This window comes from Mesocricetus auratus, unplaced genomic scaffold (genome assembly GCF_017639785.1).
Source record: "Mesocricetus auratus isolate SY011 unplaced genomic scaffold, BCM_Maur_2.0 Super-Scaffold_100010, whole genome shotgun sequence".
NCBI classification, from domain to species: domain Eukaryota; kingdom Metazoa; phylum Chordata; class Mammalia; order Rodentia; family Cricetidae; genus Mesocricetus; species Mesocricetus auratus.
Genome location: NW_024429194.1, coordinates 84,733,923 through 84,760,953, shown reverse-complemented (window position 1 = coordinate 84,760,953; position 27,031 = coordinate 84,733,923). Strand labels below are relative to the sequence as shown.

The 27,031-nt window shown below is 50.1% G+C and overlaps 1 protein-coding gene across 2 annotated transcripts in view; it reads left to right on the top strand.

The window, feature by feature from the left end:
- Positions 1 to 14,720, top strand: part of Syngr1 (synaptogyrin 1) — a 28,577-nt gene extending 13,857 nt beyond the window's left edge. The window contains exons 2-4 of one of the 2 annotated variants that reach the window (XM_005066995.4): positions 4,378 to 4,615; positions 5,433 to 5,578; positions 11,307 to 14,720. In XM_005066995.4, the coding sequence (XP_005067052.1) occupies positions 4,378 to 4,615; positions 5,433 to 5,578; positions 11,307 to 11,528 (606 nt within the window). In that variant the 3' untranslated portion in view covers positions 11,529 to 14,720. Of the gene's footprint in view, positions 1 to 4,377; positions 4,616 to 5,432; positions 5,579 to 6,992; positions 7,318 to 11,306 lie in introns of those variants that run through there. The other variant, XM_040754123.1, reaches the window with a different exon arrangement.
- The last annotated feature ends 12,311 nt before the right edge of the window (positions 14,721 to 27,031 follow it).

The window sequence follows — 27,031 nt, the reverse complement described above, 5'->3', positions numbered from 1 at the left end:
ACCCTTCTGGGGACAAAGGTCTCTTAACACTTTTTTTCCTGGCCTCTCCAAGGACTCCCCTCTTGGGTTCCCCTTAGAGACCCAGTCTTAATGGTTCCTCTTCAGCTTTCCCCAGGGCCCAGATTTCTGCTTGCTTCCCTTCCCAGGTCCTCCTCCCAGCCTTTGGGGAGCTCATTTTCCTTGCTTGTGACAAGTGGGGCTCCTGCTGTAGTGGCATGTTTTCCGGCCACAGGAAGCGTGCTTCTCTCTCTCAGGCAGGGTTGCTCAAGAGAGGCCTCTGGCGTTCCTTCTACCCCATAGCCTCCAGGGAAGGGAAGCCACCTGAGAGGACCTCTTTCTCTATCCAGTGAGGCATGCCCCGCTCTGGGTACTGGTGTGTAAACCTCCCCAAGAGGAGAGGTTGATGTGCAAGCTCCTGACCTGCCAATGAACCACATCTTGTGTATGTATATGTGTGTGCATGCTTGAGTGTGCCACGGTGCACACTCGGAAGACAAAAGCCAACTTGGCGGAGTTGTCCCCGCTCTTTTTGGCTTTTCAAGACAGGGTTTCTCCGTGTAGCCCTAGCTGTCCTGGAACTCACTCTATAGACCACCCGCCTCTGCAGTGCTGGGATTAAAGCCTGGCTCTTCTTCCACTTTTGTGTGGGTCCCAGGGATGGAACTCAGGTCATCAAGCTTGTGCTTCGAGTGCTTTTATCCACTGAGCTTTCTTACCAGTAGATAATTTTTCTAGAAGACCATTGTCCAAGGCTGCATATGGCAAGTTCCATATTTGAATGGAGCATGCCTGTCTGACCCCTGTTTCTGAAATCTCTCTAATTAAGAGCCTTTTGTTTGTTTGATTTTTGCTTTTCGAGGCAGGGTTTCTCTGTGTAGCTTTGGAGCCTGTCCTGAAACTAGCTCTTGTAGACCAGGCTGGTCTCGAACTCTCAGTGATCCACCTGCCTCTGCCTCCCAAGTGCTGGGATTAAAGATTAAAGGTATACACCACCACAACCGGCTAATCAAGAGCCTTTTATATTCTGTTTGGTAGCATCTGGGGATCTGCATGACCTGGCCATTTGCTTGCAAGAAGTCTTGGATTGTTGTAGCTGCCAGATCCAGATGAAGGTGCACAGAGACTGAATAGCAGGTGGTCCAGGCAGCTGTCCCTTGGAGCCTGCCGCCAATAGTGTCTTTGAAACACTAGCTTAGGCCACTCTTCTCTTGTTCCCCTGACCACCAGCCTGGACTCAGTCTTGGTGCTCAGCCATCATATTGATGTTCAAATTACACCCAAACTGCCTGCTAACCTGTCCATACTTAACCACCTGATCTCCTAGGTCCCTGGGCAGCCAGCCCTCCTTTCCTTCAGGTCCTCCCCCTGAGGCTGGCGTCAGCCTAGGGCATTAGAGTGCCAGCTGGGTGGTGGTGGCACACATGCCTTTAATCCCAGGACTTGGGAGGCAGAGGCAGGAGGATCTTTGTGAGTTCAAAGCCAGCCTGGTCTACAGAGCAAGTTCCAGGACAGCCTCCAAAGCAATACAGAGAAACCCTGTCTTGAAAAACCAGAGAGAGAGAGAATCTAGAGTGTCTTCTGCATCTCAGGTTCCTTTTCTATAGGGAGCCAGGCTAAATCACCTTCTGGGAGTCATGGGTTCTGGTAAGGATGCCGACTCTGAATGAGCCAGGAAACCCTTCACGGGCAGGGCAGTGTAGTCCTGTGGCTGACCTAAAGCCTGGCCCTCCATTCTTTTTGTTGTTTGTTTGTTTTTTGGCACAGGGTTTCTCGGTGTAGCCCTGGCTGTCCTGAACTCACTCAGGCTGGCTTTAAACTCAGAGATCTGGGATTAAAGAGTCTGGAGCACTACCTAGTGCCCACCAGGCCACACTCTTATTCTCCCTTTCCCTGCCCTCTGCTCTGTTGCTGTTTTTTTCCTTTGATGAAAACAGCTGAAGCCGGGCATTGGTGGCGCAGGCCTTTAATCCCAGCACTTGGGAGGCAGAGGCAGGCGGATCTCTGTGAGTTCGAGGCCAGCCTGGTCTACAAGAGCTAGTTCCATGACAGCCTCCAAAGCCATAGAGAAACCCTGTCTCGAAAAAAACAAAACAAAACAAAAAAAGAAAACAGCTGGTAAAAGAAATCACATAAAGCCCTTCATCCCAGCACTCGGAGGCAGAGACAGGCAGGTCTTTTGGAGTTCAAAGTCAGTCTGGTTTACATAGGGAGTTCTGGACCAGCCAGGGCTGGAGTGAGACCTTCAGAAGGAAGGAAGGAGAAAGAAAGAAGTTACATAACATGACCTTTTGTGTCCAGATTCAGTTTTGTTTTTTGGCACCAGAGATAAAACCCAGGACCTGAGGCTTGCTGGTGGTGGCGCACTCCTTTAATGTCAGCACTCGGAAGTCAGAGGCCGAGGACCTCTCGCACGCTAAGCAGGAAAGCACAGGCCTGCTGCACCCACCCCAGTCCTGTGTCTGGGTCACTGCCTGTTTCAGTACTTTGTTACTTTTTGTGGCCGGATCAGAGCCCACCCTGCGGATTTCATTCTTCCATCAATGTACGTTTAGGTCATAATCTTCCTTCCATGTCTCAAGTGGTCTCAAGCTTGCTCTTTCTCTTCTCAGAAAAGCCCCACAGAAACCCTTGAGTGCAGCTTTATCAGTCTTCTGTATATGGCTGTGGTCTGCACCTTTTCGTATCTGGAGATTTACACTAAGCACCTTTAATAGCCTCGTCTACAAATTGCTGGTGATACTGGTATATTAGTTAACCATTGCCACATAATAAATTGCCCCCAAACTTATGGCCTGAAACAGCAGTCACAGGTTATCTCCCTTTCTGTGGGTCAGGAATCTGCTAAGGTGGGAGCCCTTACCTCCAGGTCTTTCACAGGCTAACGCCAAGGTGTCAGCCAAAGCAATGGTCTCCTGTGGTGGCTCTACTGTAGACACGTCAGTTTCAAGTTTGCAGGCGTGGTACTGTGGGTTTCAGCCCATCTCCACTCCAATGGCTGCTGATGGGGGGGCGTCAGCTACCTTCAGGCTGCCAGCTAGAGGCTTCCCTCTGCTCCTTGTCATAGCGGTTGCCTTCCGGTAGAGCAGGTAGGGGCAGGAGGCCAAGAGTGAGCCAAGTGGGAGCCAGAAGCAGTCCCTCATCACTTAGATTATCCTTTCATAATTTTATACTTGTATAATGTGCCATGACCATATTTCTCCCAGTCATTCTTTCATCTCCCTTCTGCCAAACCCACTCTTCCCAACATGCTCTTACCTTCATGACTTCTGAGTATTCCTATTTTATTTACGTGTGTGCATTTGTGTCTATGTATGCTACGTGAGTGCAGTGCCCACAGAAGCCAGAAGAGGGCACCAGATCTCCTGGAGCTGGAGTTACAGATGGTTATGGGTCACCAAAGTGGGTACTGTAAACTGAACCTGGGTCATCTGGGAGAGTAGTGCTCTTACCTGCCAAGCCACCTCTCCAGCCCCGTGTCTTTGCATTAAGGTTGCTTGCATGAGCGCGGTAGGGGCTTATTTCCTTGGCAAGGGAGGTTCGGTTCTACACTATGAGGAAGATGGATGCCCTTCCCCCAGCAATCACTAGCCACCTGTAGCTCCTCAGGGCAGGGTGGGGCCTCACGAACCCAGACTTTTGGGGAGAACAGTTCAAGACAGAGTTTCTCTGTGTAGCCCTGGCTGCCCTCTTACTTGCTCTGTAGATCAGACTGGCCTCAAACTCAGAGATCCACCTGCCTCCTCTGCCTCCCAAGTGTTGGGTTTAAAGCCGTGGGTCAGCACTACCTGGCTCCTCCCCCCCAGACACTTTTTAACCACATTTTGTCTGTGAGGAGCAGATCACTAAGGTCACTATGGCCTGAGCTAGCCACCAATCCAACTGAAGTGATCAGGATTTGCTAAGACTGTAAGTGACTTGTGGGATAAATCTCGCAGGATTGCTACCCCTATGAGTTTTTGATTTGTCACTCCATTCACGTGGGGGTAGGACCAGGACAAGGCCTGAGACATCAGACCAGAACAGCCCTAGGCAGTTCAGAGAGGACACAATACAGGGCTGGGCAGGTGCCTGCTAGGAACTGTAGTTGACCAGGAGGGCTGGGGTTTATGACTGAGGAGGACCCAAGTTCCTCGCTCTGGGGTCCAGGCTAGCCCTGGGGACCCTTGGTGTCAGGTGGTTGGTGGGGCTACATGTATAGCTAGAGGCCCTTCAGCCCTTGTGGCAGCGTTAGGAAGTGGTTGATGCTGCCTATACTGGGCGACCTCCTTTTCTGGGCCTCCAACTTAATACCTTCCTGCCTCACGTCCTCAGTGAATCAGGCTGTTACTGACAGGGTGGGGGAGCCTGGCTGTGCTCACACCTGTTCCTCCCCTGCAGGTTTTCTCCATCGTGGTCTTCGGCTCCATCGTGAATGAGGGCTACCTCAACAACTCGGAGGAGGAGGAGGAGTTCTGCATCTACAACCGAAACCCCAATGCCTGCAACTATGGCGTGACTGTGGGCGTGCTGGCCTTCCTCACCTGCCTGCTCTACCTGGCGCTGGATGTGTACTTCCCACAGATCAGCAGTGTCAAGGATCGCAAGAAGGCTGTGCTGTCGGACATCGGTGTCTCCGGTGAGCCTGCCCGGGTGGTGCCCTTTAACAACATGTGCAGAGTTCTCTCCTCCATTCCCCTCAAGTGTAGGTAGTGAAGCAACAGACTAGGGGCCGTGACCGATGAGGGGAAGGACTCGAGTCAGCTCTGGTCTCAGTGCCCTTCTGCACCTCTCCCTGGGGATCCTGGAGCCCGCCTTCTCTTGGTGCTGGGCAGGGCTGCCTCCTTTGCTAGTCTCTCACCTTGGGAGTCCCAGAGTCAGCCAGGGACTTTGGGCATGATTGGGACTGTGGGCCCTGTTTCCAAAGGGAATGGGAACCCTTTGACCTTCCAGAAAGAACTAGGACTAAATGACTGTTCCCCCCGTTTCCATGGAGTTCCCAGAATTCCTCTCGGGACAGGCTGGTACATGCCTGGCTCTATCCTGGACAGCTCTGGGGAGACCTCTGGGTACCCACAGACTCCAGCTTCAGGAGGACTCCATTTGGGGGCTTCTGGACGCTGCACACTGTGGGAAGTGCAGGTGCAGGCCCTGGTCCCAGTGTCTCCTCCCCAGCTCTCCAGAAGTCTGGGCAGGGCCGCTGCATCCTGCTCCTTGCAGGAGCAGCTGACCTTCCAGGCCAAGGCAGGGAGGTGGCCGGCATTGACCCGTCCTCTCCGTGGTCTCCCCCCACCCCGACTGTCATTCCCAATCCTCATCTTCTCGCAGCTCCTCTCTGCCTCACCTCCTTACTCATCTTCTGGGGTTGGAGGGCACGGGAGACGCTCTAGAACTGTCCCCCTATTCCTTTATGCCCTGTTTTCTCTCCTTTCTCTGCATGGCCCTGGGCACCCCAGCCTTCTGGGCCTTCTTCTGGTTCGTGGGTTTCTGCTTCCTGGCAAACCAGTGGCAAGTCTCCAAGCCCCAGGACAAACCCCTGAATGAAGGGACGGACGCAGCCCGGGCTGCCATTGCCTTCTCTTTCTTCTCCATTTTCACTTGGGTGAGTATGTAGAGCCCCCCCCCCCCAATTGCCCCAGCCACACCCCAGGCTATGGCCTGTTGAGTAGCTAGGATGAGCTCTGTTTCCTGGAGGGAACCTCGTTCTGGCACCCACCCTTGGCCTCCCTGAGCGAGGCAAACCCTTGCCTTGATGTGGAACAGCTTTCCTGAGGTGCGCTTGAGTGTTACAATATAACCCAGACTGGTGTTGAACTCGGGCCCCTCCTGCCTTAGTCTCTGAGCCTTTGCCATTCATTTGCCATTCATTTATTTTCTTTACACATACTGAGTCTTCACTCACGGGGGCTTTCCAAACAGGGAAACTGAGGCTCAGGCACTTAGCAGTGTGTTTGTTTATTTATTTATGTCTTATTTTAAGACAGGATTTCTCTGTATTGTCTTTGCTCCACCACACCCAGCCTAAAATAAAAATTCCTTTAAAAAGACAAAAGATATGCTGGGCAGTGGTGGTGGTGCACACCTTTAATCCCAGCACTGAGGAGGCAGAGACAGGTGGATCTCTGTGTGTTCCAGGGTAGTCTGATCTACAGAGCGAGTTCCAGGACACCCAGAGCTATTTATTACACAGAGAAACCCTATCTCCAAATATAAAAATCTTATATACGGAGGAAATCGTATCTAGGGGTTTAACGTGCTGGAGCCTGATCTTTGCAGGGCTAGCCCAGGGTCTCAAGGACTCCACATGCCACAGCAATGCTGTCCCTCTTTGCCTGTGGGTCTAGGTCATGTCTATTCCTCCTTTCCTGCTGTCTGTTGAGGGGTTGCTTCTCAGCAGCTGCCTCTTCCAGGCCCCTCCCTTCTCCTACAGCACACTCTTCAAGAGCCCCCGGGGCTGCACAGTCAGCCCTCCCTGTCCCCACTGTCCCTGAAGTGACTTCTTTTCTTTTCTTTCTTATTTTTTTTTTTTTTTTTTGGATTTTACGAGACAGGGTTTCTCTGTATTGTTTTGGAGGCTGTTGGTCCAGCCCGGCCTCGAACTCACAGAGATCCACCTGCCTCTGCCTCCCGAGTGCTGGGATTAAAGGCGTGCGCCACCACCGCCCGGCTCTTTTCCTTTTTGAGGACCCTAACACCTATCTTCTGGGGCACTCTTTAGCCCCAGTATTGGGAGTTAGAGTGTTGTGGTCCCCAAAGGCCAGGCACGGTGACCATCGCTCTCTGATGCCTTCAGGCCTAGGAAGGAAGATGAAGGGGGTCTCTCGTTTGAGAAGAGGGTAGCCCTGAGAGTAGGCCCCCCCCCATGTCTGACTGAGATGGGTGGAGCTGACGGGAACATAGTGACTGCCCTGAAGGGAAACACCTGACAGGCTGGTGCTGCTGGCCACGGCTGTCCTTCCTGAAGCAGTTCTGCTCTTCTACCTCCTCGGTGGCCTCACCCCTGCTCTTTCTGGCAGAGCCTGACTGCAGCCCTGGCCGTCCGCAGACTCAAGGACCTTACCTTCCAGGAGGAATACAACACACTGTTCCCCGCCTCAGCACAGCCGTAGCCCATGAAGGGCAGGGAATCCACGCCCCAGCAGGCCCCAGTTGCAGGAATGGCCCAGTGTTGGAGATGTCTGTCCTCTAGGACAGGAAAGATGGGATGAGGCTAACAGAAGAGGTCAGCTGAGGCTCACCACTGGCTCAGGGTCAGCTGAGGCTCACCACTGGCTCGCTCATGCTCTTGCTTCCTTTGTTTACTCTTTACGTTCCTTCCCTCAGTAAACATTTATTGAGCAACTGTTTGGTACCTGTGTGGATTAGACAGATCCCTGGTCCCAGGAGCCTATGTAGGCTGGGGGGGAGGGGAAGGATAGCCAGACTTCCACTAAGTGGGGTGGCCTCTTAGAGGGTCTGAAGTGGAAGGGGCTGAGCTATGAACAAAGGGATAACCTGTCAGTGATTGTGGTGTGAAAGGCCACCTTCCTGTCCTCCTGCGGTGACTACCTACGGAGGGCTGGCCTGGAATGTTGGAAGACCTTGGGCCCACCTCTGTTTTTCTGTGCTGTGTGACCGAGGGCAAATTCTTGTACCTCTCTGAATCTTGGTCAATTTTCCTGGCCTGACTGGTAATGGATGATCTTCTTCAGGCGGCTGAACAAGGGCCAGCACAAGCCTTGGCACAGGGATGCTCAGTAAATGTCAGTTGTTCATTCATTTGCTTGATTGCTCACTCACTCATTAACTCACTCACTCACTCACTCACACACTCACTCATTCACTCACTCACTTACACACTCACTCACTCATTCACTCACTCACTTACACACTCACTCACTCACACACTCATTAACTCACTCATTCACTCACTCATTAACACACTCACTCATTCACTCACTCACTCACACACTCACTCACTCACTCATTCACTCACACACTCACTCACTCATTCACTCACTCACTCACACACTCACTCACTCATTCACTCACTCACTTACACACTCACTCACTCACACACTCATTAACTCACTCATTCACTCACTCATTAACACACTCACTCATTCACTCACTCACTCACACACTCACTCACTCACTCATTCACTCACTCACTCACACACTCACTCACTCATTCACTCACTCACTCACACACTCACTCACTCACTCATTCACTCACTCACTCACTCACTCACTCACTCAGTCACTCACTCATTCACTCACACACTCACTCACTCACTCATTCACTCACTCACTCACTCACTCATTCACTCACTCACTCAGTCACTTACTCACTCACTCACTCACACACTCACTCACTCATTCACTCACTCACTTACACACTCACTCACTCACTCAGTCACTTACTCATTCACTCACTCACTTACTCACTCACTCACTCATTCACTCATTCACTCACTCACTCACTCACTCACACACTCACTCACTCACTTACTCATTCACTCACTCACTCACTCACTCACACACTCACTCACTCACTTACTCATTCACTCACTCACTTACTCACTCACTCACTCACTCATTCACTCACTCACTCATTCACTCACTCACTCACTCCTCATTCACTCACTCACTCACTCATTCACTCACTCACTCACTCATTCACTCACTCACTCATTAACTCACTCACTCACTCATTCACTCACTCACTCATTAACTCACTCACTCACTCACTCATTAACTCACTCACTCACTCACTCACTCACTCACTCACTCATTCATTCCTTGAGTCAGGTGCATCTCCATAAGCCCTCCTTGGGGAGTGGGTCCTAGTAAATATTTGTTTTGCCAAAATAATTTGACTTCCCAGGCAGATCTCTGTGAGTTCGAGGCTAGCCTGGTCTACAGAGAAACCCTGTCTTAAACAAAAACAAAAAACCCCAAAAAGGCCAGGCAGTGGTGGTGCATGTCTTTAATCCCAGCACTCAGGAGACAGAGGCAGGCAGATCTCTTTGAGTTCGAGACCAGCCTGGTCTACAGAGTGAGTTCCAAGACAGCCTCCAAAACAGTACAGAGAAACCCTGTCTCAAAAAAACAAAAATAATAATAAGAGAAAAAGCTTTGACCTCCTCACTGCCTCCTTCGGGCCCTCAGAACTTGGGCAGCAGCCACCTGTGCCTGTGCTCCCTGCGGGGTCTGAGGATGCAGTGGGCACCAGTGACCCAGAGTACTGCCTCTGCCTTGCGGTAGCTGGATGCAGACAGTGAGCCAGCAGGCACTGGAGGCATGCAAGTGCGGACAGCCTGCTGCCTGGTGTGCAGGTCCCAGAGTGCTGAACCAAGCCCCTTAGGCTGCCTCTCACGACTCTGCTGTGTCAGGTCCTTCTCTTTTCCTGTATGTGGCCTTTTACACTGGCTGGCCACAGTAGGCACCCACTCAGGGGTAGGGGACTAGCCACAGACACAGTCTCCAGTGCCTCTAGCTCAGTGGTTCTCAATCTTCCTAATGCTGCGACCCTTTAATACAGCTTCTCATCGTGTGCTGACCCCAACCATAAGATTATTTCATTGCTACTTCATAACTGTAATTTTGCTACTGTTATGTAAATGACTGACATGTGACTTCAAAGGAGTTGCCGCCCACAGGTTGAGAGTCACTGCTCTAGCTATAGTCCTCTTCCTTGGAAGGGTCCATGGAAGTCATTGCTCTAATCCCCTGCCTCTCTGCAAGCCAGAGAGTACAGGGAGAGCCTGGCCTCCATACCTCTCAAGTCATCCTTTCGTTTCCTGCCCTCCATGGCCCCAGAGAGCCCTGACCACTCCTCAGTCTGTCACAGGCCAGGGCCTGTGTTTGGGACTGAGTTCCGGCACTCTTTGCCATGGGTCCCCCTCCTCTGTGCCTTCATCTTCTCAGCCGTGACCCACCACTCTGGGCCGAAAAGGGAAGACTTTCTCTGTGAACTACAGAGCAGGTTTGATGTGGTCAGCATCCTGTCCCCCCTCTGCATGTGACTGCTGCCAGACCTTTCCCAGAGTCTGTGCAAGACAAACAGAACCCAGCCTGTATCAAACAGCCAAGGTTCTTTTTTTTGTTTGTTTGTTTTGGTTTTTTGAGACAGGGTTTCTCTGTAGCTTTGGAGGCTGTCCTGGAACTCACTTTGTAGACCAGGCTGGCCTCGAACTCACAGAGATCTGCCTGGCTCTGCCTCCCGAGTGCTGGGAATAAAGGCGTGCGCCACCAACGCCCGGCCAGCCAAGGTTCTTGTAAGTCCTGTGGCTCCAAAATGTGTGTTACTGCTTCGTTTCATTTCCCAAACCTCTAGCTGTGTGCTTCAGCTAGAATTAACTTTAGTGGCAAGTTATTTCAGTTCCAAATAATAATGATTTAGGCAGGGTGGTGGTGGTGCATGCCAGCATTCCTTTAATCCCAGACAGAGGCAGGTGAATTTCTGTGAGTTCGAGGCCACCCTAGTCTACTAAGAGAGTTCCAGGATAGCTTCCAAAGCTACAGAGAAACCCTGTCTCAAATCCCCCCCCAAAAAATAGATTTAAACAAATTCCAAGTCTGGAGAGGTTGTGCAGGGTTTCCATAGTGGCTCTAGATGTCTCTTCAGTAATTAGACACATCACATTCCCTCCCTCCCTCCCACCCTCCCTCCTTCCTTCTCTCGTTTTTTTGTGTTTTGAGATAGGGTTTCTCTGTGTAATAGCCTGGCTGTCCTGGAACTCTCTGTAGACCAGTCTGGCCTTGAACTCACAGAGCGATCCACCTGCCTCTGCCTCCTGAGTGCTGGGATTAAAGGCGTGCGCCACCAACACCCCGCATATCCTTATCTCTTATCCATCATCCATCCTAGAGCGTTTGAGCACACAGAGCTCCAGCTGTCACATCTGCTTTCCAGGCATTAGATCTGAGAGAGGGACAAAGAACATGACTGTGCCTCCTCATTGGCTGGAAGCTAACCACATGACTATAGCTAGCTGCAAGAGATACAAAAAGATGGCTCTTAGGAGATTCGAAGAGTTCTGTTTTAGGCAGCCTTTTCTCCATTTCACATAACAGCCCTGAGAACACAGTTTGGTAGGGATATCTTAGCCCTCCATGGTTGAATCATCTTGGCTTGGGATCACTGGGGCAGGTGGCTTCTGAGGTTCTGTGTGGCTGGATGGCGGGTGGGTGGCTGTGTGAACAGTCCCCTTCATCAGGCTTGGTGCTTTGAACATCTGTAACTGCCTGTATCCTGTCAACTAACCTCTACTAACCCAATACTCTTGTCTGTCTCTCCTTTAACCATCCCTCCCACCTGTCCTCGTCCCTGCCTGCCCCCATCCCAGGCAGGCCAGGCCATACTGGCCTTCCAACGGTACCAGATTGGCGCCGACTCGGCCCTCTTCTCCCAGGACTACATGGATCCCAGCCAGGACTCCAGCATGCCTTATGCACCCTATGTGGAGCCCAGCACTGGGCCGGACCCTGCTGGCATGGGTGGTACCTACCAGCATCCAGCCAACGCCTTCGATGCTGAGCCCCAGGGTTACCAGTCACAGGGCTACTGAGCCCCCATGATGGCGATGACAGTGACCGCCTACCCTGCCCCTGCCCTTTTATCCTAGCTCCTCTTCCAGACACCCTGCTCCCTCCCGGGTGACCCTGCCTCGCACCTGCTCAGCCTCCAAGTGACTCCACTGAGGCCCAGTGCAGCTTGGGTGGGGAGTCGGGGAGCCAGGGGGGTGTGTCCACATGTGTGTGCAAGTGTGTGCCCAACAGGGATCTAGAGGGTGGGCCCAGGGGTGACAGTCATTCATCATGTCCTTGAGCGAGGTCAGTGCTGCGGGTATGTGAGATCTCGACCTACAACCGAGCACCCACTTTATAACAGGCGTTGCTGGGCTGGGGAATGAGAGACAGAGAGGGGGAAGGGCGGGCTGAGGAGGCCCTGCACCCTGTGCAGGAAAGGCAGGGCAGGCAGATACTGGCAAGGTTGGCTGCAAGGGACTCAGCCACAAGGTGAGTGTGGTCAGTCGCAGGATGTGGGCCATTGACCCCAGAATCCTTGATAAGTAACAGTCCTCCTGGAATTGCCAAGGCGACCTCCAGTTTATGGTTGAGGAAACTGAGGTCCGAGGGGCCAGAGTACTTTGTCCAAGGTCACTTAAGCAGCTGATGATGCGGCCATGTCAAGGTAGGCCAGGTGCAGAGCTCCTGCAAGCCTCTCTATTCCTACATCTAGGCTTTGCCACTCAGGGTTGATTCAGGGGTCGTGGGGGGCTTCACGACCCGGGGCCAGTGGGGCACCGTGATCTGCTGCAAACCAAGGGCCTCTTCTGCCTCAATTGCTTTCCTCATTCAGGTCCTCTCCTTGGTCTTGGTCTTCTCGAAGGCTCCCCAGACCTGCCCCTGTCCCCCGTGTTGTTCCTTGCTCAACATGTCCCACAGGGAACTCCTTCGGGGTGTGCCAGCTACCCCCTGTGCAGTCTCCCAGAGGAGTGGTGGCCGTCCCTGCCTCTTGGAGGGCTCACTGAGTTTTTTCTCATGGCTGGATAGTCAGGAGGCCAGGTGGCGTTGGGGACTGGCCTAAGGTCCCAGTGTGTGCATAGTAGAGCTGGCCTTGCTGCCTAAGTTTAGTGGCTCCAACCATCAAGCAGGTGACTCCGCCCTGGTCACCACATGGGACACTATCCTGTCTCTGCTTGCCTGGGTCAGCCAGGGCTCAGGGCTGGATGAGTGGGAGTCAGGACAGGAGCTCTCAATTACAGGACCAGTTTGAGCGCCACAGCTACAGGTCACACTGCCCCAGGTGACTCACAAGTGAGATGCCGCAGAGTGGGCTCTGGGAAACCTCGGGCCACAGGAAAGAGAATTAATAGCTGGTTATCTCAGAGACAGAAAGGAGAGTGGTTGAGGCCTAAAGGGACAGCAAGGACATATTCTCACACAAGGTGCTCCCTCTCTGTGACAGAGGGAGCCCAGAGGGAGAGTGTCTGTGCCATCTTCCTGTGTGTGCCCAGTTTACACGTCTGGTTCCTTGTGAAGCAGGGCAGTAGGCTGTGGGTTGGCTTCAACAATGGGTATCCCTGACATCTCACCCCATACCCTTCAGGACGCTGACAGGCAGATTAGCTCTTCTCGTACCCATGTTGGTGTGGTGTCACCAAGGGTGTCTCTGGTGCCTGTCCTCTTAAGAGCCTGTGAACCACATGTAGGCCCATTACGGTAGGAAACACGGCATGAGTGCAGGCCTAAGGAAGACAGGGAGGGGACAAGCGCTTCAGAGGCATAGAAGGAGCACCACTGCCCTTCCTGAGCAGAGATTTACCATTGGAGATTGGATCCAAACTGGGGTCTCCAAGTTCCCTAGGGAGCCACAGTGTTGGGAGAGGACCCAGGCAGCTGAGTGACAGCTGGCTGTTAATAACTTCCATTTTTCCATACCTGGGAAGGGCTTCTATGCACAGCCCCATGCCCCAACCAGGTGGCTGTGCCACCAAGAGGCTATGAGAAGCCCTGACATTTGCTAACCCTTCTGGAGAGGACTAGAGACCCAAGGCCTGCACATTGGTTTCTCCCTGGATAGTAATAGGCAGCTGGTGATGTCGGGCAGAGGGCAGAGTGCTGGTTAAACTCTGCCCAGCCTTGGGTGTCTATCCCCTAGTCCTTGGGCTAGGGGAGATTACAGGACCAGAAGCTGGGCTGCTGGGACCTCAGCGGGCACCTTTCCCTTTGGCAGATGCATGCCAGCACCATGGTAGTGATGTCACACAGCGTTGAGAAGCCTAGGAGATTGAGTAAGACCCAGGCTTCTCACTCGATGGTTTGGGAGGGGCCACACTCCCACACCTCCTTGGACAGAGCCTTTGGAGGACACAAGGCCAGCAGCACCAATTTCCTTCCCCTTTCCACTGCTTCTGCTTGGAGATAGTCCCCCGCAGCTCGGCCCTATGGAATTGGGGCTCCCCTTTCCCTGTCAAGCACAAAAGATGGTCTGAGAAACATGGGTTCCACGTGACTTTATAGTTGCAGGGGTCCTTCAGGAGACTCCTGTCTCACCCAAGGTCAAGCACAGTGAGAGATTGGGAGCCCTGTTTTCTGAGATGATGTAACCTGCACAGTTGCCGCCATTTTGCTTGGGTAGCCCCCAATCCACCTGGGACGTAGCAATCCAGGGGCTGATTCCCAGGGGACTGGCACCAGTCTCTGCTCCCTCTATCCCTAATGGTTCTTGATCTTCAAAGACTCTTGGGGTTCCAGGCTTTTCCCATGTAACCGAGAGATTCCACTTGTCCCTGGGGTACCCCTAACCTTGATCCACAACCCCTTTGATCTCTAAAAATGTAAGTACGAGGCCCCAGAGTTTATGGAGGATGGACTGGGTTAGCCATCTCCTAGTGCTGCCCCTGCCCTGACACCCCCCCTTGCGCCCACAGCTCTTGTCTGGGTGCCCCCGCCCCTCCCGCAGCGTTACTGCCTGTGTATAGTATAAATATATATATTTTCTATATATAAGATGTATAATAGAAGGCTCCACCATATATCTGTGAGTGTGCCTGTGCGTGCGTGTGTGTGCGGTGAAGGGCGGCCCCCCCAACGTGGACCTTGCTCTAGACCCTCCCCCACCTGGTTAGAGCCTCTCCAGAGTGGATCCAGTGGCCCTGTGGTGTCCTCCTCTATGACATCCATCCGTCTTTGGTGAACCAAGTGAAGGTGGTGACTTCCGGTGACACAGTAATAAAGTGAAGATTTCCAACTCACCCATGGGCTGTGTTACTGCTTCTTTGTCGGTCCAGAGTGTGGCTTCGGCTTGTTTATCCTCTATCTCCCCTGACCTGGGCCAAGTGTTATCTGTTTATTATTGTTTGGTTGACTTGGTTTTTTCCAAGACAAAATTGCATGTATCCTAAGATGACCTCAAATTTGCTGTATGGCTGTGAATGACCTTCAATTGTGTGTGTGTGTGTGTGTGTGTGTGTGTGTGTGACGCATGCTATGATGTGCATGTGGTGCTCAGAGATCAAATTTTTAAATAATTTTTATTTCATTTGCATTGGTGTTTTGCCTGTATGTATGTATGTGTGAGAGTGTCAGATCTGAGGGTTACAGACAGGTATAAGCTGTCATGTGGGTGCTGGGAATTGAACCTGGGTCCTCTGGATGAACAGCCAGTGCTCTTAACTGATGAGCCATTTCTCCAGCCCTAATCAGAGGACAGTTTGTCAAGTGTGTTCTCCTTTGCTTGGGCTCAGGGGATTGAAGTCGCATAGTCAAGTGTGTGTCGCAAGCACCTTTACCCACTGAGCTGTCTCACCTTAGTGTTTTGAGACAGGTCTTTACCGAATCTGGAGTGCACCAACTCATCAGACTGATCAATAGTGGGAGTGTTCCAAGGATCCTCCTGTCTACACCTTCCTGTGCCAGGATTATAGACACACTGCCAAGCCTGATTTTTTACTTGGATGCTGGGAATCCAAACTCAGGTCCTCATATTTAGATAACGAGCACTTTGATAACTGAACAGCCATCAGTGTTTCTGATAAGCATACACGAGCACTCCTGACTTATGCGGTGCTGGAGAGAGAATCTAGGTCTCTGCCTACCCTAGAGCACTGTACAGACTAAGCTATATTCCCAGCCCACATAGGCCTTTCTAAACATTTACATACTTAATGGGGAGAGGATGCCACAGAGCATATGTGGAGGTCAGAGGACAACTTTTGGGAGCTGGTTCCTTCCTCCACCATATGACTTTTTTTTTTTTTTTGATTTTTCGAGACAGGGTTTCTCTGTGGCTTTGGGGGCTGTCCTAGAACTAGCTCTTGTAGACCAGGCTGGTCTCAAACTCACAGAGATCCGCCTGCCTCTGCCTCCCAGTGCTGGGATTAAAGGGGTGTGCCACCAACGCCCGGCTTGCCATGTTGCTTCTAAAGATGAAGCTTAGGTCGTCAGACTTGACAGCAAGTGCCTTTACCCACTGAGCTAGCTACAAATAGATTCATTTTTGTTTGAGTTTTGTTTCTTGTTTTGGGCTTTTTTTAAAGATTTATTTATTTATTTGTTTATTTATTACATATACAGTGCTCTGCCTATATACCAGAAGAGGGCACCAGACTGAATTGTAGATGATTGTGAGCCACCGTGTGGTTGCTGGGACTTGAACTCAGGACCTCTGGAAGAGCAGTCAGTGCTCTTAACCTCTGAGCCATCTCTCCAGCCCCCTGGGCTTGGTTTTTGTTTTGTTTTGGGTATGGATTTTTCAAGACAGGGTTTCTCTGTGGCTTTGGTGGCTGTCCTGGAACTCACTTTGTAGACCAGGCTGGTCTCGAACTCACAGAGATCCACCTGCCTCTGCCTCCCGAGTGCTGGGATTAAAGGCGTGTGCCACCAACCCCCGGCTGACCCATTGTAAATATTTTAATAATTTGTTCATTCAAGTATTTATTCATTTTATGTGTATGAGTGTTTTGTCTGTATGTAGTATGTAAGTGCATCACCTGTGTGAAGTTCCTGCAGAGGTTAGAAGAGGGCACTGGATCCCCTGGAACTGTGAGCCACTATGTGGTACTGGGGATGGAAACCGAGTCCTCTGCAAGTGTAGCAAATGCTCTTAACTGCTGAGCGATCTCTCCAGCCCCAAGTGTGTTTATGCAATTTGATTTCCTCAATTACAAGAAAAGGCTATTGTAAAATTGCCTTTGTTGGCCAGGCAGTGGTGGCGCACATCTTTAATCCCAGCACTCGGGAAATAGCCGAAGGTGGATCTCTGTGAGTTCAAGACCAGCCTGGTCTGCAAGAGCTTGTTCCAGGACAGTCTCCAAAGCCACAGAGAAACCCTGCCTTGGAAAAACAACAACAACAACAATAATAATAATAATAATAAAATTTAATTAAAAATTTGTTTTTGTTAACAATGGAGCATCTTGAGAACACATGAAGTTATTTTCTATAAAGAGGTGAACTTTTAGTTTGATTTCTTTGTCTGATGTTTGCTTTGTGATGTTGTAGATTCTTTTAAGAAGTCTTCCTTGGGGCTGAAGAGATGTTACAACAGTTAAGAGCACTGGCTGCTCTTCCAGAGGACCCAAGTTCAATTCCCAGGACCCACATGGCAGTTCACAATTGCCTATAACTCTAGTCTCAGGAGATCCAATACCCCTTTCTGGCCTCTCTGGGTACCAAGCATGCAGGTGTTTCACAGGTAAACATGCAGGCAAAATACCCATACATGTAAAAAAAAAGTCTTTCCTGATTGGTTCTTTGAATTGAACTGTGGGCTTTAAGGTACTTCTTTTATTTTACAGTTTGTTGTCAAAAGTCCCTAGCAGGGTGCTGGCCACGCTGCCCTTTCCTAGACACCAGAGCTGCATTTGTGCACACCCCACATGATCAGGCTCATGTAGATGTGAAATCCTTGCCATGGCCTTGGTGGGCTTCTGCCAACACTGTTTTTTTGCTACTGTCCATCTGGGCACAGATCCTTGCTCCCTGTTCCCTTGCAACTCAGACTGCTCGGCCATGAGTGCATGCCAGGTGGGTAGGCCAACTCCTAGGCTCCTGAGCTGCCCACCACCCACCACACTTGCTGGTCTGAGCCTGCTGAGTGCCATCTGGCGTGCCTTGCGCTCGTCAGTATCCTGCTTTGTATGCTGGATTTACTTACAGAACACAAGTGCAGAGGTAAAACCAGAGGCTGGGGAGGTGGCTCAGTCGGTAAAGTGCTTGTTGTGCAAGCTTGAAGACCTGAGTTTGATTCCAAGCATCCACAGAAAAGAATGGGTGTGACTGCGGGCACTAATGGCTTGTGTTCTCAGGGCTGTGGGCGGGCGATGGTGACAGGAGAACCCGAGGGCTTGCTGGCCAGCCAACCTAGCTGAATGGTTCAGTGAAAGTACCTGTCTCAGAAAACAAGGTCAACGGCTCCGGAGGAAATGAAACCTGACACCAAAGACCTTAGGTCTCCACATAAACAAGCAGATGAGTTTGTACACTCGTGAACACATGTACACACAACATGCACATAAAAGTATTTAGAGTTTCAGGCTGGCTAAGACAGAGTACCGAATCAAGTCCCAGCCTTATTCTGAGAGCAGGATCCTGATGAAAGACAGCAGGCCCACAAGTTACCTCAATGTCAACCCCAGCCCCTCCATTTCTCCTATACACTCTAGGCCTTCGTTTTCTTCTTTTAGTCCCCTTGTCAGTTAGCTACCCCTGACTGTGGGCTGCAGCTATGCTGAACAGTTTGTAAAGCATAACCAATGTCACATCTTTCAACATCTGTGACAGGTTCCATTTTACAGAGGAGGAGCTGGGCCATTTCACAGGGTCACATAAGCAGAACCTGACTCCTCCCTACTGTCTCCTGCTTTGAAACCTCCTGGGGACTTGTCTTCTTTCGGTTACGTTCATTCTATTGTGTTTCATAAATTGGCTAGCCTTAGCCTGTTTAGTTGTTTTTGCTTTTGTTCATGTGCTTATAGGCAGTGCTGGGGGCAGAACCCACGGCCTCATACCACGGAGCCACGCCCAGCCCCTCAGCCTTCCCTGAGGGTGAAGATTCCCCAGTTCCGTATGTTTCTGGATTGATGATTTCTCCCTTGCTCATTATGTCTCCATTGCTTCCCCAGCTCTAGTGGTTGTACGCCCTAGAAATGCTGCTTCAAACACTTGAAAGATTCTAGACCAAATGGGAAGCCGTTTCCTCTAAGATGATTCAGAGTCCTTTCCTCTAATCACCTACTTTTCTTGGGTCAGGCATGGGTGACGCTCTCTAGGACAAGGTGACTTCCTAGGTCTCTTCTCCACCTTTACACATGTCCTGACCAGCCTATCTGGTGCTGTGGGTCCCTGTCCCCATACAGGCTCTTAAGTATCCCAGGCTGGCCTTGCTGTGTGCTCTGTGAACCCAAGGATGAACTTACGTTTCTGATTCTCTGCCAGCACCTCCCACAGGTGCACGGCTTCTGCAGGGCTGGACGTTGGACTCAGGGCTGGGTGCGCGCCAGGCAAATGCTGCCGGCTGAGTCACATCACCAGCTTTGGCTTCACATCTTTAATACCAGAATTTGGGTGGGAGAGGCAGGTGGATCTCCGAGTTCCAGGCCAACCTGGTCTACAGAGTGAGTTCTAGAACAGCTAGGGCTACATAGACTGCCCTGACCCGTGGGACATTCAACACAGGTCTGGGGGACACCTAGGAGAGAGATGAAGGACGAGAGATACGATGAAGGACGGCAAGACAAGATTCTGATCAAGCCGACAAAACTTTATTCTTTCCAAGGGGTTTTTAAAGGGCTTGTAGGAGGAAGTGAGGAGGGGAGGGAACAGGGGTGATAACTGCAGCTGCAAGGAAGCTGTTGGGGCAAACAGTCAGTGGGAGAGGCAGAGCCTCCTGTGTTGCCTGGTAACCTAATCCGCAGGGCAAGAGGTAAGGGGTAGAACCTCCTTGTTGCTATCTTTCCCTATTGCCCAAGCCTATCTCCTGACGGACTTGGGGGCTTTCTGTTGAGCTAATCTTTAACTGACAGTTAAGCCACAGGCCTGTTTCTGGAATTTGCTTTGTGTCAGCGGAGGTAGCAGGGTGGTCTGAAGTCATGTCTTCCCTATGAGGACATGGATGATGCTGCTGGAGCTGGTTTATGGAGGAGGCCCCGACAATAGACAGACCCCCACCTCCAAAAAAAAACAAGTTCACATAGATTATAGATTGGCCACTTACTAGGTGGAAACTGTGACCAGAGTTACAGGAAGCAAAGATTTGTGTCATTGTCACAAAAGCATTAGACCTTAATACCTCTCCACAGAGAAGGGCCAAGTCACTGAGAAAGGTATGGTTCTGTTAAAGGCTAGAGTTCCTCTTTTCCACCATGCTTGGCAGCAAGTGCCTTTACCTGATGAACCAGCTCACTGGTCCAGGGCTGGAGTCAATATAAGAGTTAACGGGTAACTGGGTGTTGGTGGCGCATGCCTTTAATCCCAGCACTCAGGACGCAGAGGCAGGAGGATCTCTCTGTGAGTTCCAGGCCAACCTGGTTTACAGAGTAACTTCCAGGACTACGGAGGGAACCCCTGTCTCAGAAACAAAATGAAATAAACAAATCAGTTGAACCAGGAAAGAACGCAAGGCTGGCCACAGATTTTTTTTTTTTTTTTTTTTTTGGTTTTTCGAGACAGGGTTTCCCTGTGGCTTTGGAGGCTATCCTGGAACTTGCTCAGTAGACCAGGCTGGTCTCGAACTCACAGTGACCCACCTGCCTCTGGGATTAAAGGCATGTGCCACCAACGCCCGGCTGGCCACAGATTTTACCAAGTGATTTGTCCAATGATTGTAGAAATGTCAAGTGGAGCCTGCTACTTATGTTCTAGGATGTAGTTGTCTATGCTTGTTCCTTTGCTGTCTAAATTGCTACGTCAGCAAGCCCTAGACCAGATGTCACAGAATGTGATCACAGTATGTCCCCATCCAGTTAGAGCTCAAAGAAAACAGGGTTAGGACCAGAGGAAGCCATTTGATTTTAGGGTCTCTGTATTCATCTGTTGCCCATTTCATGCTTACCTCTAACTGGAGGCGCACAGACATGCAGCTGCTTTTACTATGGGACAGTAGTCCGTGTCTGCAAGTTAAGACAGGCTTTCTCTGTGTAGCTTTGGAGGCTGTCCTAGATCTCGCTTTGTAAACCAGGCTGTCCTCGAACTCACAGAGATCCACCTGCCTCCGCCTCCCAAGTGCTGGGAATAGAGGCGTATGTCACTGTGCCTGGCCCATACACTGTGATAAAGAAAAAGAAAGGGAACATGACAATATTCACAATGTCACTGCTGTGACCTTTACCCTGGCCCTGTCAGGGCTCCTCCATCAGCACGAATGCCAGTGTGCCAGTTGCTGCGCTGTCTTCCCGTTCTCTGTTCTTCTTAGTCCCTCCATGGGAACCCTCCTTCTGTGATGGCCAATCTTAATTGTCAACTTGGTGAGACTAAGAATCATTTCTCTGGAAAAACCAAAAAGAGGCAGGCACGTGCTGTGATGGACTGCACCCTCAAACTGGGAGCCAAAACAAGCCCTTGTCTCCCTATGTGCTTTTGTCACAGCTTTGAGAAATGTCACTAATCCATTCTCTGCGCCCTCCTGTGCACCTTCAGATCTCAGGTAAGATGCCGCTTCTGAGGCCCAGTCCTTTGCTATGGCACCACGACTGGGTCTGCAATCTCTATTTCCCTGCTGGGCTATGGACTCCATGAGAGCAAAAAACTATTTACCTTTCTCTTAGTAACTGGGAAAAATTATTTTAGTCAGAGCCTCACTGAGCCCAGGCTGACCACAAACTCATGGTGATCCTACTGCCTCAGGCTCTCCAAAAAGAATGGGGATTACAGGCATGTGCTATCATGTCTGGTTCTGAAATTTTTCAAGTACATACAACCAAAGAGCCCTACAATGTGAAATCCCACCTCTATCCCTTAGGGATCAAGCCTTGACCACATGGCTCTATCCCTTCCTGGACCTTTCTTCTGTGTGTGTGTGTGTGTGTTTTGTATTTTGCTTTTGGCTTTTTGAGACAGGGTTTCTCTATATTGTTTTGGAGGTTATCCTGGAACTTGTTCTCTAGACCAGGCCTCGAACTCACAGAGATCCGCCTGCCTCTGCCTCCCGAGTGCTGGGATTAAAGGCCTGCGCCACCAATGCCTGGCTGACCTTTCCTTTGTTAAAGTATTATAAAACAGGGCTGGAGAGATGGCTCAGAGGTTAAGAGCACTGACTGCTCATCCAGGGGTCCTGAGTTCAGTTCCCAGCAACCACATGGTGACTCACAACCATCTACAATTCAATCTGGTGTCCTCTTCTGGCATGTAGGGAGAATATTGTATATGTGATAAATAAATAAATCTTTTTTAGAAAAGTATTATAAAACAGTCCTCTTGTGCTGGGCACTGTGGAGTGGCACCTCTTTAATTCCAGTACTCGGGAAGCAGAGGCAGGAGAATCTCCATGAGCTCAGGGCCAGCCTGTCTACAGAGTAATTGCCAGGGCAGGCTCCAAAGATACACAGAGAAACCCTGTCTCAAAAAACCAAAATGAACAAACAAACAAAGTAATCCCCTTGTAGTAATTCATCTTGCTGCTGTGGGGCTGGTTCTGGTACTGGAAGCAAGTTTGCTAGTCGACCATCTCCAATAATAAAAGGAATAGATGTATCTATTAAAAGTGGCCAGTACTGCCGGGCGTTGGTGGCGCACACCTTTAATCCCACTCGGGAGGCAGAGGCAGACAGATCTCTAGGAGTTCGAGGCCAGCCTGGTCTACAGAGCGAGTTCCAGGACAGCCTCCAAAGCCACAGAGAAACCTTGTCTCGAAAAACAAAAAAACAACAACAACAAAAAAAAGTGGCCAGTACTGGCTGGACGTGGTGGTGAGGCAGGCAGAGGCAGACAGTGAGTTTAAGGCCAGCTTGTCCTACAGTTCCAGGACTGTTACATAGAGAAGCAGTGTTTGTGTGGAGAAAATACAGAAAGGAATGGAGTCCTGTTCAGTGATACTTGCCCTCTTGTTGGGCAACAAGGCTACAATACCTGCTTGGGGTCCTACGCAAAATGGAGAAATCCAAGGGGAAGAAGAGAATCAGGATGGAGATGGCAAGTCTTTTCTCAATGCTCTTTAGGGTCTCTGTATCACCTGCTCAAGCCGGTCTCTGCCTGCAGTGTGCCTGCATGAACAAAACACCAGGGCAAGAATTGACTGGAATCTGCAGGTCGACGGGGCTCCAGGAACACAAAGGGCCTCAGTACAGACTTCCAACCTTAGGGGTTGCTAGCCTTCCTGCAAAAGGCCCCCCCTCCAATCCCAGGAGGTCAGAGTTACTGCAAGGCTGCCTGCTTTGTGTGCTGTAATGGGTGACGACATCAAGAAAATGTGTGCACCCAAAGACAGTCTGCTCGGCGGATCACTGTGAGTTCAAGACCAGCCTGGTCTACCGAGCGAGTTCCAGGACAGCCTCCAAAGCCACAGGGAAACCATGTCTCGAAAAACCAAAAAAAAAAAAGACAGTCTGCTCATCTGGAGACCCATGATAAGGCCTTGAGCCAGCCTTAAATGGTTGTCAGGACTGGCAGTTGCCGTAGAAGCATATCTTGAACTGATCAGAGAGAGCTCCAGTGTGAATCATCTGTTTGTCCTGGGGAAAACAAGACCCATTTTAGAGCTTGGCTCTTAGGCACACAGAGGGGCTGCAGGCCTCCTTATATGAGTCACAGGGTCCTTGGAAGCTCAGAACATGGTAAACAGAAGGTGCTGACTTAATGCTCATTCTCTCAAGTGCCATGCTGAGCCCAGGGTTGTCTTCTCCTGTTGTGCCCAAGTTGCAAAGTCCCCAGAGACCACGAGGAAGACAGACCCACTAAATTGCAAAAGCAAGGTTTAATGATTGTTCATCCACCCATGACAGGGACCCCATCTAGCAAGCTGACACAGCAGCCTCCAGAGGGAGGGAAGTTCCCTGTCTACTGCTAGATTTTAAAGACAAAAGTTACAGGATTACATCAGTAGGTACGAGTTGGTTTCTGATTGGTTGACATTTGGGAACAATCAGGAGAATTTCTCAAAGTCATATTTTGGCATGAAATACCTGTGTACCAATTATTTTTATTGGTCAGTGCTGAAAGGGAACATTCTGTGGTTTCTATGGCTTTGTCTTGTTACTTGCAGGTGGCCTGTTGTACATTGATATTGATAGTTTTCAGAACTATATCCTGGAGACTACAGGGGAGGTTTTGGTCCCCCCTGAAGTTTCTTTTGTGGCCAAACAGTTCCCTGGAACCAAGCATCAAGGTGACTGGGGCAGAGGGGGAGACCTGGAGTTTCTTTGTGTTCAGTTTTGGCCCTAGACTCTTGGAGGCCAGGGGATCTGGAGTTTCCTTGTGTCAGAGGCCTACGTGTCTTTTCTGTAGCCTGTCATGGTTACTAAAGCAGGGGCTGAGTGAGGGTCTGGTTCCTTTTTTTTTTTTTTTTTTTTTTTACGAGACAGGGTTTATTTCTGAATTATTAGAAGTGAAGCCCTTGAGTTTGGTTTACCCCTTTCACTCCATCTCTGCAAAACCAGAGTCTGGTGTGAAGAGAATTATGGGGAGCTAGGGAGCACCAAGCTGTACTTCTAACTCCCTACTTAATCCTTAGGGACCATGAGATTGTCATGCCTCAGTTTCCTTAATTTATTAGCATACTGATTCCTCCCTGCTTGGGCCTTTAATCAAACATTTGCTAAGCCTTCAGAAAATTTAGAATCAACTAGGCAATGGTGGCACTTAGGAGGCAGTGAGTGGCAGGCAGGATCTCTGTGCATTCAAGGCCAGCCTGGTCTACAAAGCAAGTTCCAGGAAAGTCAGGGCTACATATAGAAACTCAGTCTAAAAACAAACAAACAAACAAAAAAACCCCTAGGATCAAAACCAAACAATGAAAAAAAGCTGTGTGTAGTGATGCTCACATTTAATCCCAGCACGTGGAAGCAGAGGCACGCAGATCTCTGAGTTCAAGGCCAACCTAGTCTACAGAGAGAGAAACCCTAAAAAAAGAAATAAGAAAAGAAAGTTCCCCTTCAATCCCATGATCCCTTCTCTGTGGACTTCACCATCCACAAACTCTGGAGAACCGTCTGCTCTATGGTCCCCATGTGTCTGTTCACAGCCAGGCCTCAATTCACTCCACTCACACTGTTCCACAGGAATGACCTCAGCTCAGGGCTTCTTGAATCCAGCTATCTGCCGACCAAAGCTTTCCAAAAGACCTCACACTGTTGCTCATGTCCTCCTGGCATACTCCTCCGAGGACATGGTTCACCCTTGCCACCCTGCCCCTTCAGCTGCATGGTCTGTGCTGCTTTCGCAGGTTCAGCTTCTGTTCTGAGCTCTAGCCTCCTACTGATTTGCTTTCTCATCTCAAGAAACGTCCAAATCAGCATGATGGAATGGAGCTCACTCCCTTCTCCCTCCCTATAACCCTGCCTGCTTCTGCGAAACATCTGCAGGGATCTCTGGCATCCCTTTTCTTTTTCTTTCTTTCTTTCTTTCTTTCTTTCTTTCTTTCTTTCTTTCTTTCTTTCTTTCTTTCTTTCTTTCTCTCTCTTTTTGTAATGATTTATTTATTCTTATTTTATGTGCATTGGTTTTTGCTTGCACGTATGTCTGTTTGAGGGTGTGGGATTCCCTGGAATGGGAGTTATAGATACTTGTGAACTGCCATGTGGGTACTGGGAATTGAACCCAGGTCCTGTGGGAGAGCAGTCAGTGCTCTTAACCACTGAGAAATCTCTCCAGCCCCTTGTTATCTATTATCACCGTTGCCTTAGGCTATTTTCTTTTGCTTTAACAAAATACTTGATACTGGATTATTTATTAGACCTATTTATTTGTTAATTTATTCTGCATACAGTGTTCTGCCTGCATGTATGACTGCAGGCCAGAAGAGGGCACCAGATCTCATCGCAGATGGTGGTGAGCCACCATTGCTGGGAATTGAACTCAGGACCTCTGGAAGAGCAGCTAGTGCTCTTAACCTCTGAGCCATCTCCCCAGCCCCTGAATTATTTATTTACTGAAATAGGGTGTCATGCAGTCCAGGCTTCTGATTCTTCTGTCTCTGTCTTCTCAAGGGATGGGTTACAGGCAAATGTTCACCATCCTGGTAAGCCTGGATAATTCAGAAAGGATAGAACTTGTTTGCCTCAGGGCTCTAGAGCTTGGGAAGCCCAAGAGCACAGCAGCTGTATCCAGTGCCATCCTGCTTCAGCACGGCACGGCAGAGCATCACCTGCGGAAGGAGCAAGTGTGCCATCTGCTCTTTACTAGTTTCGTCATTTGGCCCTGACCCACTTAACCCTATTGCAGCCATCTCCCCAAGGCCCTACCTCAGTTACCACGACCAACTACTATACGAGTTTTAGGTTTGCATTTTCAAGACCTGAACAATTCAAACTACCCCAAACTAATACCCAAGCCCCAGTGATTTTTATATTTTAAATAAAATCTGCTCTCTACCACTAATCAAGTCAACCACTGTCATTGTTCTCCTAAAATAGTCCTTTCTGTTCTCATTCAATTTTCATAAAACTTTACTCAGTTCTTAGTAGCTAGGGAACCATGTCAAGAGATTGCTTAGCAACCGATAACTTCTTTTTCTTGACTTTTTGTTGTTGTTGTTATTGCTGTTTTTGAATCAGGGTCCCTCCTCCCTCCCTCCCGCTATGGCTGTCCTGAAACTCACTATATAGATCAGGCTAGCTTTATTTCTTTTAAGATTTATTTATTACATATACACCAGATTGAATTGTAGATGGTTGTCAGCCACCATGTGGTTGCTGGGAATTGAACTCAAGACCTCTGGAAGAGCAGTCAGTGCTCTTAATCTCTGAGCCACCTCTCCAGCCTCATCAGGCTAGCTTTAAACCCCCGGAGTTGCGTGCCTCTGCGTCCCATGGCCTGGGATTAATGGCGTGGACCACCTGCGCAGCCCAGCACCTTTCCATTCCATCTCCAGGTGCGCACGCAGCTCTGGTCTGAAGCCGCACCGTTCTCATTTCTCTTCACTCCTCCTCCATGTCTGTTTCAGCCCTTGGGCGCTCAGTGACCTGCATGCTTCTGTTGTAACTGGTTTTTGTTTTGTTTTGTTTTTTTCTCTGTGTAGCCCTGGCTGTCCGGGAACTCTGTAGACCGACCAGGCTGGCCTGGAACTCACAGAGATCCACCTGCCTCTGCCTCCCGAGTGCTGGGATTAAAGGCGTACGCCACCAACGCCCGGCCAGCTACAGTCTTGATTCTTGTGCTTTCGGGAAAGAAGACTTCAAGCAGGACATAGTAGTCAAGTTTAATTAGAGCAAGCAAGAAAGACTACAAGAGAAATAGCAAGTGAGCCCAAGCATCAACTGCTCCGATCTCACCGGGCAAGACGCTTATATACTTCTTTTCCCTTATCCCTTCCTCTAGGGTGGACATTTCCTGGAAAGGAGCCCATTTCCCCCAGAATTCAGTCTGGCTCAATGTATGAGTTGCAAATATGTATGAGGCTTAAAGTACCCTTAAA